The sequence below is a fragment of the Gasterosteus aculeatus genome, chromosome 14, assembly GCF_964276395.1.
Source record: "Gasterosteus aculeatus chromosome 14, fGasAcu3.hap1.1, whole genome shotgun sequence".
Taxonomy (NCBI): domain Eukaryota; kingdom Metazoa; phylum Chordata; class Actinopteri; order Perciformes; family Gasterosteidae; genus Gasterosteus; species Gasterosteus aculeatus.
In genome coordinates this window covers 4,516,176-4,530,539 of record NC_135702.1, presented here as the reverse complement: position 1 = coordinate 4,530,539, position 14,364 = coordinate 4,516,176, and the positions used below count along the sequence as shown (strand labels likewise).

The window sequence follows — 14,364 nt, the reverse complement described above, 5'->3', positions numbered from 1 at the left end:
GTAGATCCCCTCTCAAAAGTTTTGCACAAGTGTGAGAATCACCGCCACTGTAGGTGCGAAACGTAAGGACGTGTCTCATTGTTTCCTTTCATCCTGTTGCCAAACAGTCTAGACAACGGCCTCCCCGCGAACAATACGACTTCACCCTCTGCCACATAAGTAGCACCCCGGGTCAGAGGTCGTTCTGTGACACCTGCCGCTAGGGGGACATATGGAGTTCACGCTGAAAAGGACAATGAGGGAGTGGAGCAATGCAGCCTTCGGGGCCCTGCTCCTGAAACCAAAGCCCTCCAGCCGGCTCCTTTCACCCCCCTCGGGGCAGAACATCAGCTGTATGCTAATGTTTCACCAGAGCAGCAAGTGCGCTGGCTCACTCTCAAAAGCAACAAATGAGAATCCTTCCTCCTGCAGATGTCGTTTTAGTGATGCAGCTGTAGCTCCTGTGTTGTACAAGTGCTTTTCCAGGTTGTATTCAAAATGACGGCTCCCTTGTTAACGCCTGACGCACACCAACGCACTAAGTGCATGCGACTACTTTTAATTACTGGTTAGAAAAAACTGCTTTACTTTGCTAAAAAAACTATATTCTAAATAACAAAAAGTAAAAGCGCAAAATGTAAAATACTTTGACTTTTCCGGACAGACATTTCTTAAGAAAGCGATCACATTGTACATGCTACTTATTTATAATAAATAAAAAAAGGTTTTGTATTAAGTGATTGAGAGTTTGACAGTGTTTAAAAAAAAAAGTCCTGCTGTGGCTGAGTAAAGGAAACCGATTGCTTTTTGACCTGCACCGACAGTAAGGCATTGTTAAAGGCTCTTTGTGTGGCACCGCAGGCTTTAAAATGAGATGGTGGGAACTGGAAGACGGGGACATATGGGACTAAGAGTTTTGTGACCCCCTCAGCCTACCCATCTGTTCCTCCCCCCTTCAGGCTTAACACCAAAGGCAGAGATTGCAGAGATTTTCCGGACAGCGACAGTTCTGAGCACATTAGCCGTAAAGGAAATGGGACAACTTAAGAGAGAGGTGGCTTTTCAAAGAAATTATAGGACTTTAATATGACTTTCTGTAGCAGATCACTGCTGCGTTTGTTTGTTGGTGGTTACGTCTTCTGGCTGGCATCCAACACACCGTCTCCCAAAGGGAACAATAATACGATTAAAAGATAATCAAATTTCATCTGAGTCTTCTTGTCCTTAAAGATTCCGATTGCCAACGGGTTATGTAGTCTTTGGTCATGTGATCCGACTGATGTCATGTGTCGTGTGTTTATACGCGGAAGGGGATTTAAACTGATCAGGACATTTTCTTTGCAGTCACATTGAAGTCGAATAGATGGATTTGGACTTGTTATATTGCTTTGTTGTGTGTGTGTGTGTGTGTGTGTGGATGCGAGGCCTTCAATCATTTATAATGCATTGGATTATATAATTTGAATACTTTTGCATACAATATCAAGTTAATTGGTAGTATGGCTGGTAAATACATGTAGTGGAGTGCCAACATAAGAAACACAAAGTTTCATTTAAGAACATTACTTGAGCGATGTACTTGATTAGTTTTTACCATCGACCATGCGTATTCAATTTTAGTTGCCGTTTATGGTTTTGGGACCGAGTGAATCATCTGACCCAACCAGAACTCCTCAGTCACATCAGTGCCTACAATAAGCCACAACAATTTAAAAACACCAACGTGTACAGCCTTTAATCTTAAATCGTCATGGTTTTGTCAAAAATTAAGGTAAATGTAGCGGACTGAAAGTCCAACATGTCCCTGAAAACGGATGATTGAAATTAAGTGGATATTGTTACATATCCAGATTCTGAGAAGTGTTTATACTTTAATTCCTTCAAAAAAGAAAAACATTTCGGTGACATTCCTGCCAAATTATAAATAATGGTTTTTGAGGCCCCCTGGGATGAAATCCAACCAGATGTCCATTTGAGGGGTCGGATACAAGAAACCAGCACTACCACGCACATTTACAGTACCTAAATGAGGCTTGGGGGGAAGGGGGGGTGCTGTGGAAAACACAGACGTGCCACCCCCTAGCGCTCATCGCATTGGTGGAGCGATGTGTCAAAGCAGCAGAGTCCTGCTCAGAGCGCTGCGCTGATTGGTCGCCCGGGACCGTGTCTGCACGCTACGTAGCCTGTCAGTTTGAATGTGCTCGCGACTGGAGGGGATCATTTCCATGGACCATCTGTCTCGCTGGCTGCCCACACAACAAAGAAGGACCCAGGATGGTGTTAGTACATGTTGGATATCTGGTTCTTCCCGTCTTTGGATCAGTTAGAAATAGAGGTATGACCATCTCCATATATTTCCCCTATCCTAACAAATGTCTCGGCTTTTCCTTCTTTTAAATGTCATCAAATGATGTAAACAGAGCTGACACCTGCTAGCAACAAACGCGAGCGACAACAGGCGAAGCGCGAGCGCAAAACAACGCTAGCTCGACCGTTATAGCGTCGTTAGTGCGACTTAACGACGTTTCATCTTATACAAGAGCAAATGGACGCTTGTTTTTTTTCCTTAAGGATATTAAGGGGTCCGTTAAACGCCCCAAATGACAGCCGCTGTCAAACGGCAGCCCCTCTTTTCTCTCAAGCTCAGCTGCGTGGTGTTTACGTGCGGGTTTTTTTTTTTTGTTGTGTAGTCACCGCTAAGCTAACGTTACCGAGCATCGCCGGTAGCTCCGCTCAGCCGCGTCCAGTAGCGTCAGCCCGGCTTTAGCCCGCAACACCCGCCGCTCTCTGCCGCGGATGTGTGTCGTTAATTCGTGTCCCCGGCAAGCGAGCGTCTGAATCCGAAGGGGACGACGTGACGAGGGGACGTGTGTCCCTTTGTGTGCGCAACTCAACTGACATGGAGTGTGTTAATCTCCTGCGCTCATCTTTTTATTTTTTTACCCCGGCTTATCGTCTCAATGATGTGCTCTTCCACTAGAAGACAGGTAGCGGGATGGCCGTAGTGCCGATTAGTGACTGTGGTCGGCTATTTTAAAATGGTGGCATTTTAGCCATCAAAACATAACATCAAAACGCGTGTGTGTGTGTTTGCAATGGAAAGCCTCAAATTAAAACCTGCAAAATGCGTCGCAGGTGCAAAACGATCTCAAATCAAAAATAAATAAAAATAGAAAAAAATATACCGGACATTTTAAATGATCACTCTGGCAGAATCGTGGCATAATAGCAATACTCATCCTCCATTAGCAGTGGCTACCTGTGTTTTGATCATGTAATAATAACAATAAATAATAATTTGACGTGCATTGTTAAAAAAAAACAAAAAAACCTACATGCAATAGCACCAATGATTTCATTGTGCTTTTATTTCTGTTCTTTTTTCCTGTTCCATAGTATCGAGGCTGGCTCTACATTCCGCATTTCTCAGACCTTTGTCCCCCTCCATTGTGTAGCTAACGATCATCTGCTGCTGTCTGCCGTAGCCTCTGCCTGTTCTCTGCATCTAGCTGTATTGTGAACCCCCTTCTTCCTCATTTCCTCTTTCCATCTGAAGACGACATTGGCATTAAAAACCGAGTTCCCACTCATACCGTATCCTTCTGTGTAACCGACTAAGGAATAACACCTTCTGTAGAAAACAGTTTGTCTTTTTTTTGTCTTTTTTTTTTTTTTTTTTCAAACTGTCATGTTGCTCTTCAGTGAATAACCCATTGTAGCGTTAGACTTTACTACAAACTGTCATTGTGATTCTCCCATTCAGTGTGGATAGACTACATTCTGCTGTAAATTCCTGTAAAGTGGATACATTTTGACCCCCCCCCCCTCGATTCGATTACAGCCAGGCTTGATCGAACTCTTTCAATTTGATCTTATCCCCTATTTGCACAAGGTGCATTGTGCCAGCTTTTTGTTATCAAAAGCACTTGTATGATCACTTCCTTCCCTAAATATGTATGACTGCTAATCACGCTACCCTACCATTCACCAATTGGCCAGTACGCGTAGTTTGAGTGATGCTGATTTCACCTTTTTGATGGTCCGCTGCACCTGGTGTAGCGGCGTCCAAGCGGGCGGCCATAATCCCATCCGTGTGTGGAAAGCTTTTGTTCCCGCTAGCTGAATTGATTTAGTCAGCTGCAATCAATTGACTAGACTCCAGTCTAACTCATCGTGCCATTTGAAAATCCCCCACTATCAATCACAGCTCCCCCCCCCCCCGACCCTCAGACACCTCCAGAATGCTATCCATTTTACAGGGATGTGTATATCCTGCACTGCTGTAGAACTCCTTTTTAAAAAAATGAAAATGTCTTTTATTCTTTGGTTGTGGTTTTCTACCTTATGTTCTTGTATTAGATCCTAATGCATGGTCATTTTATACTTTTTGTTTTTCCACATTGAACAGCAGATTCCAATGAAAACAAACTTTGTGTAGAGATGTCCCTGCTATACTGAAATGTGCTGTAAGCATACACATCTACTCATTGGATGCTGCTTCTGTTCTGTTAACCCTACAGAGAGCATGGTCGGGCCTTGCCTTCGGTCTTTATTTGCATGGTATTATTATGGTTCTATATAGGATCTATTACTCTTATTACTATTACACAGTGCCACACATACTAATATTTTCCAATAAAGACTGTAGTATTCTTTCTAACCTTCAGTGTGCTTTTTGCTGATTTCCATGTTCCTTCCCTCCTCCCTCCACACTGTGCTGTCACTGAGACTGTCCCCTCACTCTCTATCTGCTCTCATTTCTCAGCTGTCCTTGACAGACTTTCCAGTCGCTCCTCTGCTTACTTTAGAGGAGGAGCAGACTCCTTTATTATTTAAAAAAAAAAAGAAGAAAAAAAAGCATGTTTTGACAAACACATCAGCATTGATATGTAATGTTACACGCTGTCATTCTGCTAAACCATACACTATTTGTGTTACTATTGTTTTTACAACAAAACACAGCCTACTTCATGTCCACTCACCAGTGAGCTAACGTTGGAACAACTCTTGAGCAAATGGATACAATCCTCTTTCTAGGTATATCATTTTGTTTTTAAAACGTCAATGTATTTGGTCAGTCAATTTTGTGATAAAAACACTAAAGTGCTTTTATTTTTGGCTACTCGTGTTAACATTTATCTTAAAAATCCAATATTCTTCTCCAGCACTCTAAAAAAAATATTGAACGTGTGCACACAATACTACAAAAACAATACAGCAAATAAATCCTCGAGGTATTTTATCCCGCCCAACTTTAGCTTGAGCTATTGACTGCATTGGTTTTCCAAAACAAATGACTCATGTCTCTCTGTCTCAAACATTAAAAACTGGTTACATTCTCCTAAAACCTGCACAAGTCGGTCCTGTGTGTCATTAAAAGAAAGAGGTCATCGCTCTTTTAGACTCTCTAAGACAATGTCCTTAAACAAGAAGCTCGACCAGCGGCTTGTTAGCTTAGCTTAGCTTCGCATAGAGACGGGGAAACGGCTCGACTCGTACGTCTAAAGGTAAAATAGATCCTTTAGCGCCTCCCAAAGCGCTCAAATTAACACTTATCACGTTTGTGTCAATCATGCAAAAAAAAAAAGAAATGTTTGCTGTTGTACAGTTGTTGTTGTTGTGTGCACAAGCCATCTGTAATTGCTGTATGCATTTAGTCTTCTCATCGAACCCTACCAGTATCTATTGATTTATCGAGTCTCAATGTGTAGCACGATTGGAGATCAATTCATTCAATAACCATATGGAAATATTTCATCTGAAGCGTTATATGTTTGGAACGCTGTAACATTTTGGCCTCATTCGTCTCGTCCTTTTCATGGTAATACTGGAACAAACCGTGACAGAGTTCCACAAATATAAATCTGAGAGAGAAGCATCTAGTTACTAAAGTAAATAAATAGTTGCACCATCACAGCTTGTGATAACAGCACAGGCTTTTCATTCTTTTATTACAGGGAGTCAGACATTCAATTAGGAGCTTTGTGGATATATATAAGTACAGTACTATGAGATCCTTCAAGTGTTATTAATGTCTAAATTAGGCCGACATGATTTCTATTCAAAAACCTGTTGTCTGAAAACTTAAATGGGTGGATTGTTGGTCAACAACATGCATATATTCAGTCATTTTAGTTTGAACGCCAGGGGACTGCATCTGTTCCACGTGTCGGGAATAGTCGCGAGTTACTTGCATGCTGACACGAGGAGAGTCTGAGACGAGTTTACCCCGCGGCTACAGCACCAGACTAAAATAACTGTAATGTTAATTAATTACACATGTAACGTTATTGTTATTTCATTGACCCAGACCGCATTCGTATCGGAATGCTTTGTCTGCCGCCGCTCGCTCTCCTCGTCCTTGTCTGACTGATGTTTAGCACCAAGGTCAGTGAGCCGGCGCGTGTCATGTAGCCAATGGCGTGCAGCCTTCCAGGCCAGCTGTGCAACACGCAAGCTGATTTCACTCCTGGGTCTCTAACCCTGATTGGGAGCGGTGCCAATCAGTGTTATCAGCTGTTTTTTTGGGGCGGGAGTTAAGAGGGATGAAAAACTGCATACACAAGGCTCCCAGAAGACCACAGCACCAGGCAGAAGACAGGATCATGTTAGAGGGGAGGTGCGATTGTAAAGCTGCAGTGATGGGGGTTGGGGGGGGCGGTTTGATGTCAGACTGCTGCAGTCGCGGCTGGGCAGGGCTTACGGGCCGTCGCTCAACGCAGGGACACCATGCCGCAGCTAAACCGTGGGGGAGGGGCTGCCTGTGCAGCAGCTCATGGGTGAGGAGTGGTGGATGGGAGTGTACGTGTGTGTGTGTGTGTGTGCGCGTGTGGGTGGGGGTCTGCTCTGCACCAATATGGCACCATGTATCTGAAAGTCAAAGTCGCAAGCGGGGTTTTAACAACAACAACAACAACATCATCGGGGCCGTAGCTGGCGGCGCTGCTGTATGTCAAATATTAATGTCAGCAGTTCATGTTGGGAAAGAGCCCCGAGACAAAATCATGTGATATTTGCTTGAAGCTTCGCTTCGAGTCCAGTCTCACCGGGTCACAGGCTTCACACAGAAGTGACGTTCAGCCTTTCGCCAATCAAAACTCAGCATTCTGCCATTTCTGCTCTAGTTCCCCGGCCAAATATCGTGTGGGGTTTTGCTCGAGGCTCTCGGGGGTTTACGGGCTTCCCGTGTCCTCACGGCAAAACAACAGCCAGGCAAATATGTCCCAGTGGCAAGAATAAAGGAATTGTTTGACATTTTGGGACATGTACGAATGTACTTTCTGGTAGAGATGATGCCACTCTCATCGTTAATATAAAGCCAAACCCAGCAGGTGGTGAGCAGCTTAGTTCACAGCACAAAGACCGAGAGGAAACGGCTCATCCGGCTCTGCAAAAGTAGTCAAGGCTCTCTCATTAACACAACACATTGTGTTTTCAATGTGTTCGATGAGTGAGGGGACTAATTCTCTGCTGGGACCAGTAATGTCCTGTTGTCTCTGCCCCTCAAAGCCAAGAACTCCACGTAAAGCTACAACAAAAGCTTCCAGTTGGACGTTCATCCAGCCAGTTAACTCAAAGCACGACAGAACAACCTATGCTGGATTTTGTGTTTGCATCAAAATGTTACGGACTTGATAATTAATAAGTCAGATGTCGTCTCCGTGAACCATCGACTGTGAAGGAGAGTCTGCAGCAATTGCTCAATACATCCTTATTAACTAACAGCCAAAGCCGGTCTTCATCAAAGACTCTCCGCTATTACCGTTAATCACGTCGGGCGTTTTAATCTGCACGACGCCGAACAGCTGACACGACAGTAGGTGAGACAATGATTCGCTTCTAACAAGCAAACGCACAATGCTGCGGCACTTCAGTACACACAGGCCGCCCTCCAGGCCCTGCCGGCGGCTTCCTGTTCCAGAAAGGCCGAGCGGGGTAATGGGGGCAGCTGAAGCAGTAGCTGTTAGGGGCGCGCCCCCCCCCCGTCCCTCCTCCTTTATCGGAGCTGGAGTAATTAGTATTGATTGTTTTTGTGGGAGTTGATACCGAGGTGATTCAGTGGGCCTGTTGTACAATCTCAAGTCTCCTCCGCCTCAGATAGGTAGGAGGGGGAGGGAAGGGGCGAGGGGGGGGGGGTCCTTTGAGCCTACGCCAGTCGCTGTGGAGGGTTTTTAATGAGAAATCCGTTGAAGGAAAACGCGCCGGGCCGGTTAGCAAAGATCCAATCCTCCCAGCCGGCCTCACTGTGGCGACTTGAGAGGGAGGCAATCTGTGTGTGGGGGGTTTACACGGTGCTCAAAGTGGAATGAGGGGGGGGGGTCCTGACGTCTGCGTCCTCCATCTGCTGTTTGGTCTGTCTCGTCTCACCCTGTGTGAGGTCTCTCCTGTTTCCATGTTGTGTGGGGGGGGGGGGCTAGAGAGGGGCTTCCGGGCTTCTCCGGGTTAATTACTGAGCACTTTCATTTATTCACCCTCGTAGGAGCACACTTCACCAGGCAGCAACACAGCCATGCTACCTCCTGCCGACACTTTCACCTGGGCGCCCCCCAGGCCCCCATCTCAGCCGAGTTCCCTCTGGGACACGCCAGCCAGCCGCCTCAGACCGGCCTCGCCCCCCACCTGCCCCCGGCGCACCACCCGCCCCTAACTGCCCTGCCCGCGGCCCCTCAGTTCCAGGACGTGCCGGGGCCTCCATTCCTACCTCAGGCCTTACACCAGCAATACCTCATCCAGCAGCAGCTTCTGGAAGCTCAGCACCGCAGGATCCTCCCGCACTCCAGGTAGAATCCCCCCCCCCCGCCCCCCACCTCCACCAACCCTCCTGCGTGTGGAGGGAAAATAAATTTGTATCTTTATTACATTGCAGAAGAACCCAGGAGCGCCTCCCCCTGAACCCTCACCGACTGCGCTCAGGCTACGAGTTCCCCCCTCCCCTCCACGTCCCCCAGCAAATGACCCAGCAGCAGCAGCGGTACCTGGCCGAAGGCACCGACTGGTAAGTCGCCCCCCCCCCCCCCGTCCCCCCCGTCCCCATCGGAGAGCAACGAGAGTCCAGCATCCATCACTGCACTATGCCTGTTGAGGAGGATGATGATGATGATTCAGTCGGCTGTCTGTCTGCCTGCAGGGATCTCAGCGTAGATGCCGGCCTCCCCCACCACCAGTACCAGCTCCAGCAGCTTCCACAGCACTATCAGCATTACCTGGCCTCCCCCCGCATGCACCACTTCCCCAGGAACACGTCCTCTGCACAAGTGGTACGTTTGATCAAACCGTTTCAACCGATCAAATTATATCCACCTCTGCCGACCGCTTCCTGCTTTTTGAACAGAATGTGTCTTTTCTTCCCACCAGCGCATTAAAACAATGAAGAAAAAAAAAGGGTTACCGTAATGTGACAATGAGTTCTATTTTGCCAGGTTGTGCATGAAATCCGAAACTACCCGTACCCTCAGCTGCACCTGTTGGCTCTGCAAAGCCTGAATCCTTCGAGGCACGCCACCGCGGTGCGAGAAAGCTACGAGGTAAACCCGTTTCTAAAACTCCAGCTCGCCGAGGTTCAAGCGATCCCACCGGAGGGGCTGTTTTTTAAATATTGTTATCACTATGATGTATTTCCTTCTGCGTTGTACTAATTTCAATTGGATGCCCACTTCTCCCCAGGAGCTGTTGCAGCTAGAGGACCGTCTGGGGAGTGTCAGTAGAGGAGCGATCCAGACCACCATAGAGCGATTCACCTTTCCTCACAAATACAAGAAGGTAAAGCAGCACACACTGTTCTGTGTATGCGCGTTGTATTGCATCCCCGTCCGGGCCTGACCTTTTGTCCCTCTGTAATCTGACCCGCTAACAGAGAAAGCCCCTGCTGCTGAAGATCGGGGAAGAGGAGGAAACGGATGTGGACGAGAAATGCACCATCTGTTTGTCCATGCTGGAGGACGCAGAGGACGTCAGGTCAGTCAGAGTCCCGCTTTCCCAACGAAAACATGATTTTAAAAGTCTAAAATGAAGTTTCGGCACTTTGGGAATAACGCATATTTGCTTGAGGGCCGTGAGTTCCCCCAACAGAAGTTGCCTCCGCGTGCCTGAATGAACAAAATGAACTCCCTGCTGGTTTTCAGAATTTCTTCGCAGCCACATAACTGTGTTGGTCGAGCTAGAGTTCCACATTGACCCCCCCGCCCTGCGTGTCTCTCTGTCCTCCAGGAGATTGCCCTGCATGCACCTCTTCCACCAGGGCTGCGTGGACCAATGGCTGGCCACCAGCAGGAAGTGTCCCATCTGTCGAGTTGACATCGAAACACAGCTGAACCCCGACAGCTGATGAGATTTTACACCCCCGCCCCCACCGACACCTCTCGTCAATCACGCTCGCGTGATTCCTGCTTTCTTCCACCCCTCTTCCTTCCCTCCTTTCCTCCTACACCATACCCCCCCCCCCTCCTCCGTTGGGTGCTTTGCCAAATGTCTCCGGACTTCATGTGACATCACCACCCTTCTGACTCACGCTGTACTGAGCCAAGCCAGGAAAACTAACTGCAAGAGAGGCCAACTCTTTTTAAATAAAAGCACATCCTTCCAGAGGCAAAAGACACGCAGACACAAACACACACATACTCACGTACACAGGGTTTACTCGTAGCTTGCTGGTCCTAAGTGGGGTGTTGTTGCTGTTGTGGTGTTGTACTGTAGGTAGTCCTGGGCTGTGTAGCATGTCCTCAAAGCCATGACTTAATGTCCCGAGAGTGGAAATAACACATAACCCACACTGAGCTGGCTACTTTCTCTCTCTCTCTCTCTCTCTCTCTCTCTTTCTCTCTCTCTTTCTATATATAAATATATATTTCTCTCTTTTTCAAACACAATCAAAGTGAATATTCTGCCACATACGAAAGCTTAACAAATGCTCTGATGCCATGTTTACCTAAAGATCATTTGTGGTCGTAGTAGAGTAGCAGTAACCAACAAGTGATATCTGATGCTCTGTCGCCTTCTTTTTTCTGGGCGGGGGGTCGTAGGTGGGCAAGCACCAGCTAGCTGAGTGTTTTGAATCTATCATGCAGCTTTGACATTTTGCAATACAGTTGTATATTTACCTTTTTTGGTTGGTGTCACGTGAGATGCTGTGGTGTGAGTAGGTCTCCTTCACCGAGCCCCGTGATCGAGTCGTGGTGTATTTTAAAAGTAGGTAGAAAGTCATTTTTTTACCAAAATGCACTTTTGTCACAGTGTAGCTTGAACCTGACGCGCGGGTTCACGTGTGTGGGCGAGCGGGCGTGCGTGCGTGTGTGTGTGTGTGTGTGTGTGTGCGCGCGTGCTCGTGTGTCTGTCCGCGTGCGCGCGCTCTGCCCTGCTGTGTGTGATTTAAGGAATGTGTGGCTGTTCAAAGAGTGTGTGTGTGTGTGTGTGTGTGTGTGTGTGTGTGTGTGTGTGTGTGTGTGTGTGTGTGTGTGTGTGTGTGTGTGTGTGTGTGTGTGTGTGTGTGTGTGTGTGTGTGTGTGTTTCAAGGGGGTTCGAAACAACACCCAGACGTTAGCCGCATGGCCGCTGGAGCACTTACACAAAGCCAAAAAAAAAAAAAAGAGAACCAGGGATGATAACTGGAAGTGCAGAGCAAGGTGGGAGGAAGACTCCCGAGTACCTGTCGCTCTTAATCCGGCGCGCGGAATGTTGTGTACTAAAAAATAAAATGCATGTTTCATTGTTGACTTGGGCTGTTAGCTTTTGGTAGCGTTTCTTCCATTTTTTTTTTTTTTTTTTTCTTAAAAAAAAAAAAAAAGGTACAGAGATGGCTTTGCATGACTTAGTTAATCTGAGCTGTGACTATCTTCACAACACTAACAAACAAACAAACAAACAAAAAAGAACCCTGCGTCGGTGGCTGCTCCCCTGACTCCCGGCGTGTGTTCATCCCGTCTCCTTTGGTGGCAATGACGGGTTCAATGTTTACCTTATTGCCTAAAGAACAAGCACATGTGACAATAGTCATAGCAACACCCCCCCTCCCTCCCCCCCCCCCCCTCGGTATTGCATTATTTTTAGGTATAGAATCATGCAGTGTTTGAGCAGAGAGAGAGGAGCTTGCGTATTGATTTTGTGTATTCGTGTGACAGACCTCCCCTCGTGGTTGCTATGCTGGTTGCTATGCTGTATTGCTAGAACATGTAGAACGTGGTGCGACGGAGGCAGCCTCCCTCTGGCAGTGCACACGGACACACCGACAAGGGGAAAACATTCAGGCTGTTAACACCCATGCCTTTTAGGACCCCCCCCCCCCACTCCTCCTCCCACACACTGTCCCGAGCACTACAACAGCAAAGGGCAAACCCTGGTGGGTTAAGGATCAATTAATTGGGGGTTAGGGTTATTATTTGCCCCCTGTCTCGTGCACTGCCGGTGGCGAAGCTGCCTCCTCCTGTAGTGGAGTCATCTGTGATGAAGTTTTCATAGTTTACACAGGGTGTTGTCAGTTGAGATGCCTTAAGTATTTAACAATCATAATTTATTACTAACTGTAGATATTGTGGGTATGTATTTAATTTTATATAGTTTTTCGGGGGGTTGGGAGGGAATTGGGTATTGAATCATAATTTATTTATTTAGAAATAACACAAAAATGCTATGAAAAAAAAAAAACTATTACCTCATTTTTGCATTGTTTTAAATGGGAATGCTTTGCATGCAGTTGTACTTTTTGGAACACTAAAGTTAGATGGAAAAAAATAATAATCGAGCCCCGCTGTCTGATCTCCACGAGCTGGCTGTGCGATGTTTACTGTCCAAGGCTGAGCTACTGAGCCCGCTCTCCGCCTCTCTAACTCTCTCTCTCTATCTCTATCTCTCTCTCATATGTGGTGCTGTGGATCTTGGTCACATTCCATTCAATGCAATTTCTCGGATCCCCCATGCTGTGATGTAGTGGATAAACTGCAATGAAGTAATTTCTTTTTGTTTTGCACTCAAATATGGGAACCCTCTCACTGGCAAAAAACAACAAAAAATAATTTAATATTACCATTAAGAACTCTGGCTTTTATTTTGTACGCTCTGCTTCTCACAATGCACTATGGGTCTTAATAACGATCATCTGTGAAGCATGTTTAACTCTTTGTGATGACCTTTTGATTTTCATCTCTGGTGTTTCTCTTCAGTTTGTAGACTTTAAGCATAACAAGTGCCTCGCTTTAAGTGTTAGGAGCTATTTCCATATTACTGAAACCATTGATAACAATCAATCCATGAAGCCGCCATGCCTTATTGGTTGCATAATTGAGTAGAAGAGTGAGTTGGGAAGGAGCTAAGAAAACATTTGACCGTTTCTACAAAAGCCATTGTCCTCAAAATTGAAGTCAAACTGTCCAAAACTAGCTGTTGGTCTGTAGTGGAGCGTTGCATGTTGTGGGGATGGTTGTGACTACGAAGAGGCATGTTTCACTGTGGCATTTCCAAATACTTCAGTAATCCTTCTTTAATTCTCTTTAACTTCTGAGACTTTCCACTTCTACTTTTTTATTTTTATTTTATTTTACCGTCCATCTCTCCTCTCAGAATCTGTCCTCCATTTCCTTTCACAGACTAAAAGGAAGACGAGGATGTTAAAGCACAACCTTTTCTAAAAATGCATGCGTTTTCTCAGGTTTCAATATAGGCTCAATGGTTGAATAGTATATGGAGAAAATATATACAAAGAATATATCAGAAAAAAACATAATTTTGTTGCTTTTTGAAACTGAAAAACAAAACTGAAGAGAAAATATCCCAAAAAGTGCCAGTGAAAGGGCTGCCGCCATCCTTGTATGAAACTCTGCTGTTTAGCTGTGAATGCGCAATGTTTTTCAATATAGGATATTTTATCTGAAAATAGAACTATTTATCATTCATATTAAAGCAATAGCGCATTAATGGTGATGTGTGTGTTGATGAACAAATGGATGAGCATATTATGGGTACATGTTAGAATCACATGTGGTGGCATTTTGTACTTTATTACAAAAAAGTACTACTAATAATAATGATTTCAAACGTTGCATTGCTAAACCCAAACTGTTCAGTTTTTTAATTTTAATTTTATTTCATGGCTTGTATATTATCCTTTTGTATGTGCTCTTTTTGTAATAAATTGGATAAAATGGATATGTTCTGATTCATGTCTTAGTTTCTTGTGTCCTATGATGTTCCAAGTGTATTTCTAAATTGAACTTTTAGCCGTTATTTCATAACAAAAAGAAAAGTGTAAAGATGATTCCATCTCTGTTTCAGTTTTCACACTCAACATACAAAAAAAGCACCATTAAAAAATAATAATTTGGGGGCATTTCCTTGGGTTCATCCCTCACTCCACATTAGGCATAGTCTAAAATGATTGTCAATATAAAAGTATTGATG

The 14,364-nt window shown here is 45.4% G+C and overlaps 1 protein-coding gene across 7 annotated transcripts; it reads left to right on the top strand.

Annotated features, from left to right (window-relative positions):
• The first annotated feature begins 1,999 nt into the window (after window positions 1-1,999).
• ark2ca (arkadia (RNF111) C-terminal like ring finger ubiquitin ligase 2Ca) lies at window positions 2,000-14,112 on the top strand. 7 transcript variants are annotated; one of them, XM_078088039.1, is made up of 9 exons: window positions 3,431-4,445; window positions 4,942-5,016; window positions 8,459-8,759; window positions 8,846-8,974; window positions 9,107-9,236; window positions 9,399-9,503; window positions 9,643-9,738; window positions 9,833-9,933; window positions 10,186-14,112. In XM_078088039.1, exons 2-9 carry the CDS (start codon window positions 4,995-4,997, stop codon window positions 10,301-10,303), a joined length of 1,002 nt encoding a protein of 333 aa, XP_077944165.1. In that variant the 5' UTR covers window positions 3,431-4,445; window positions 4,942-4,994; the 3' UTR covers window positions 10,304-14,112. The 7 variants fall into 7 exon arrangements, with proteins under 7 accessions (XP_040053817.1, XP_040053818.1, XP_077944166.1 ...); XM_040197885.2 differs by having other exon boundaries at window positions 3,431-4,539; XM_040197883.2 differs by lacking the exons at window positions 3,431-4,445; window positions 4,942-5,016 and adding an exon at window positions 2,000-2,314.
• The last annotated feature ends 252 nt before the right edge of the window (window positions 14,113-14,364 follow it).

What these genes read in the sequence shown, in the direction of transcription:
- ark2ca (XM_040197883.2), top strand. Translation starts at nt 2,254, where the DNA reads ATGGTGTTAGTACATGTTGGATATCTGGTTCTTCCCGTCTTTGGATCA. An exon ending in ACACGTCCTCTGCACAAGTG is followed by an intron (nt 9,237 to 9,398) that starts GTACGTTTGATC and finishes CTATTTTGCCAG; the next exon opens with GTTGTGCATGAAATCCGAAA. An exon ending in CGGTGCGAGAAAGCTACGAG is followed by an intron (nt 9,504 to 9,642) that starts GTAAACCCGTTT and finishes ACTTCTCCCCAG; the next exon opens with GAGCTGTTGCAGCTAGAGGA.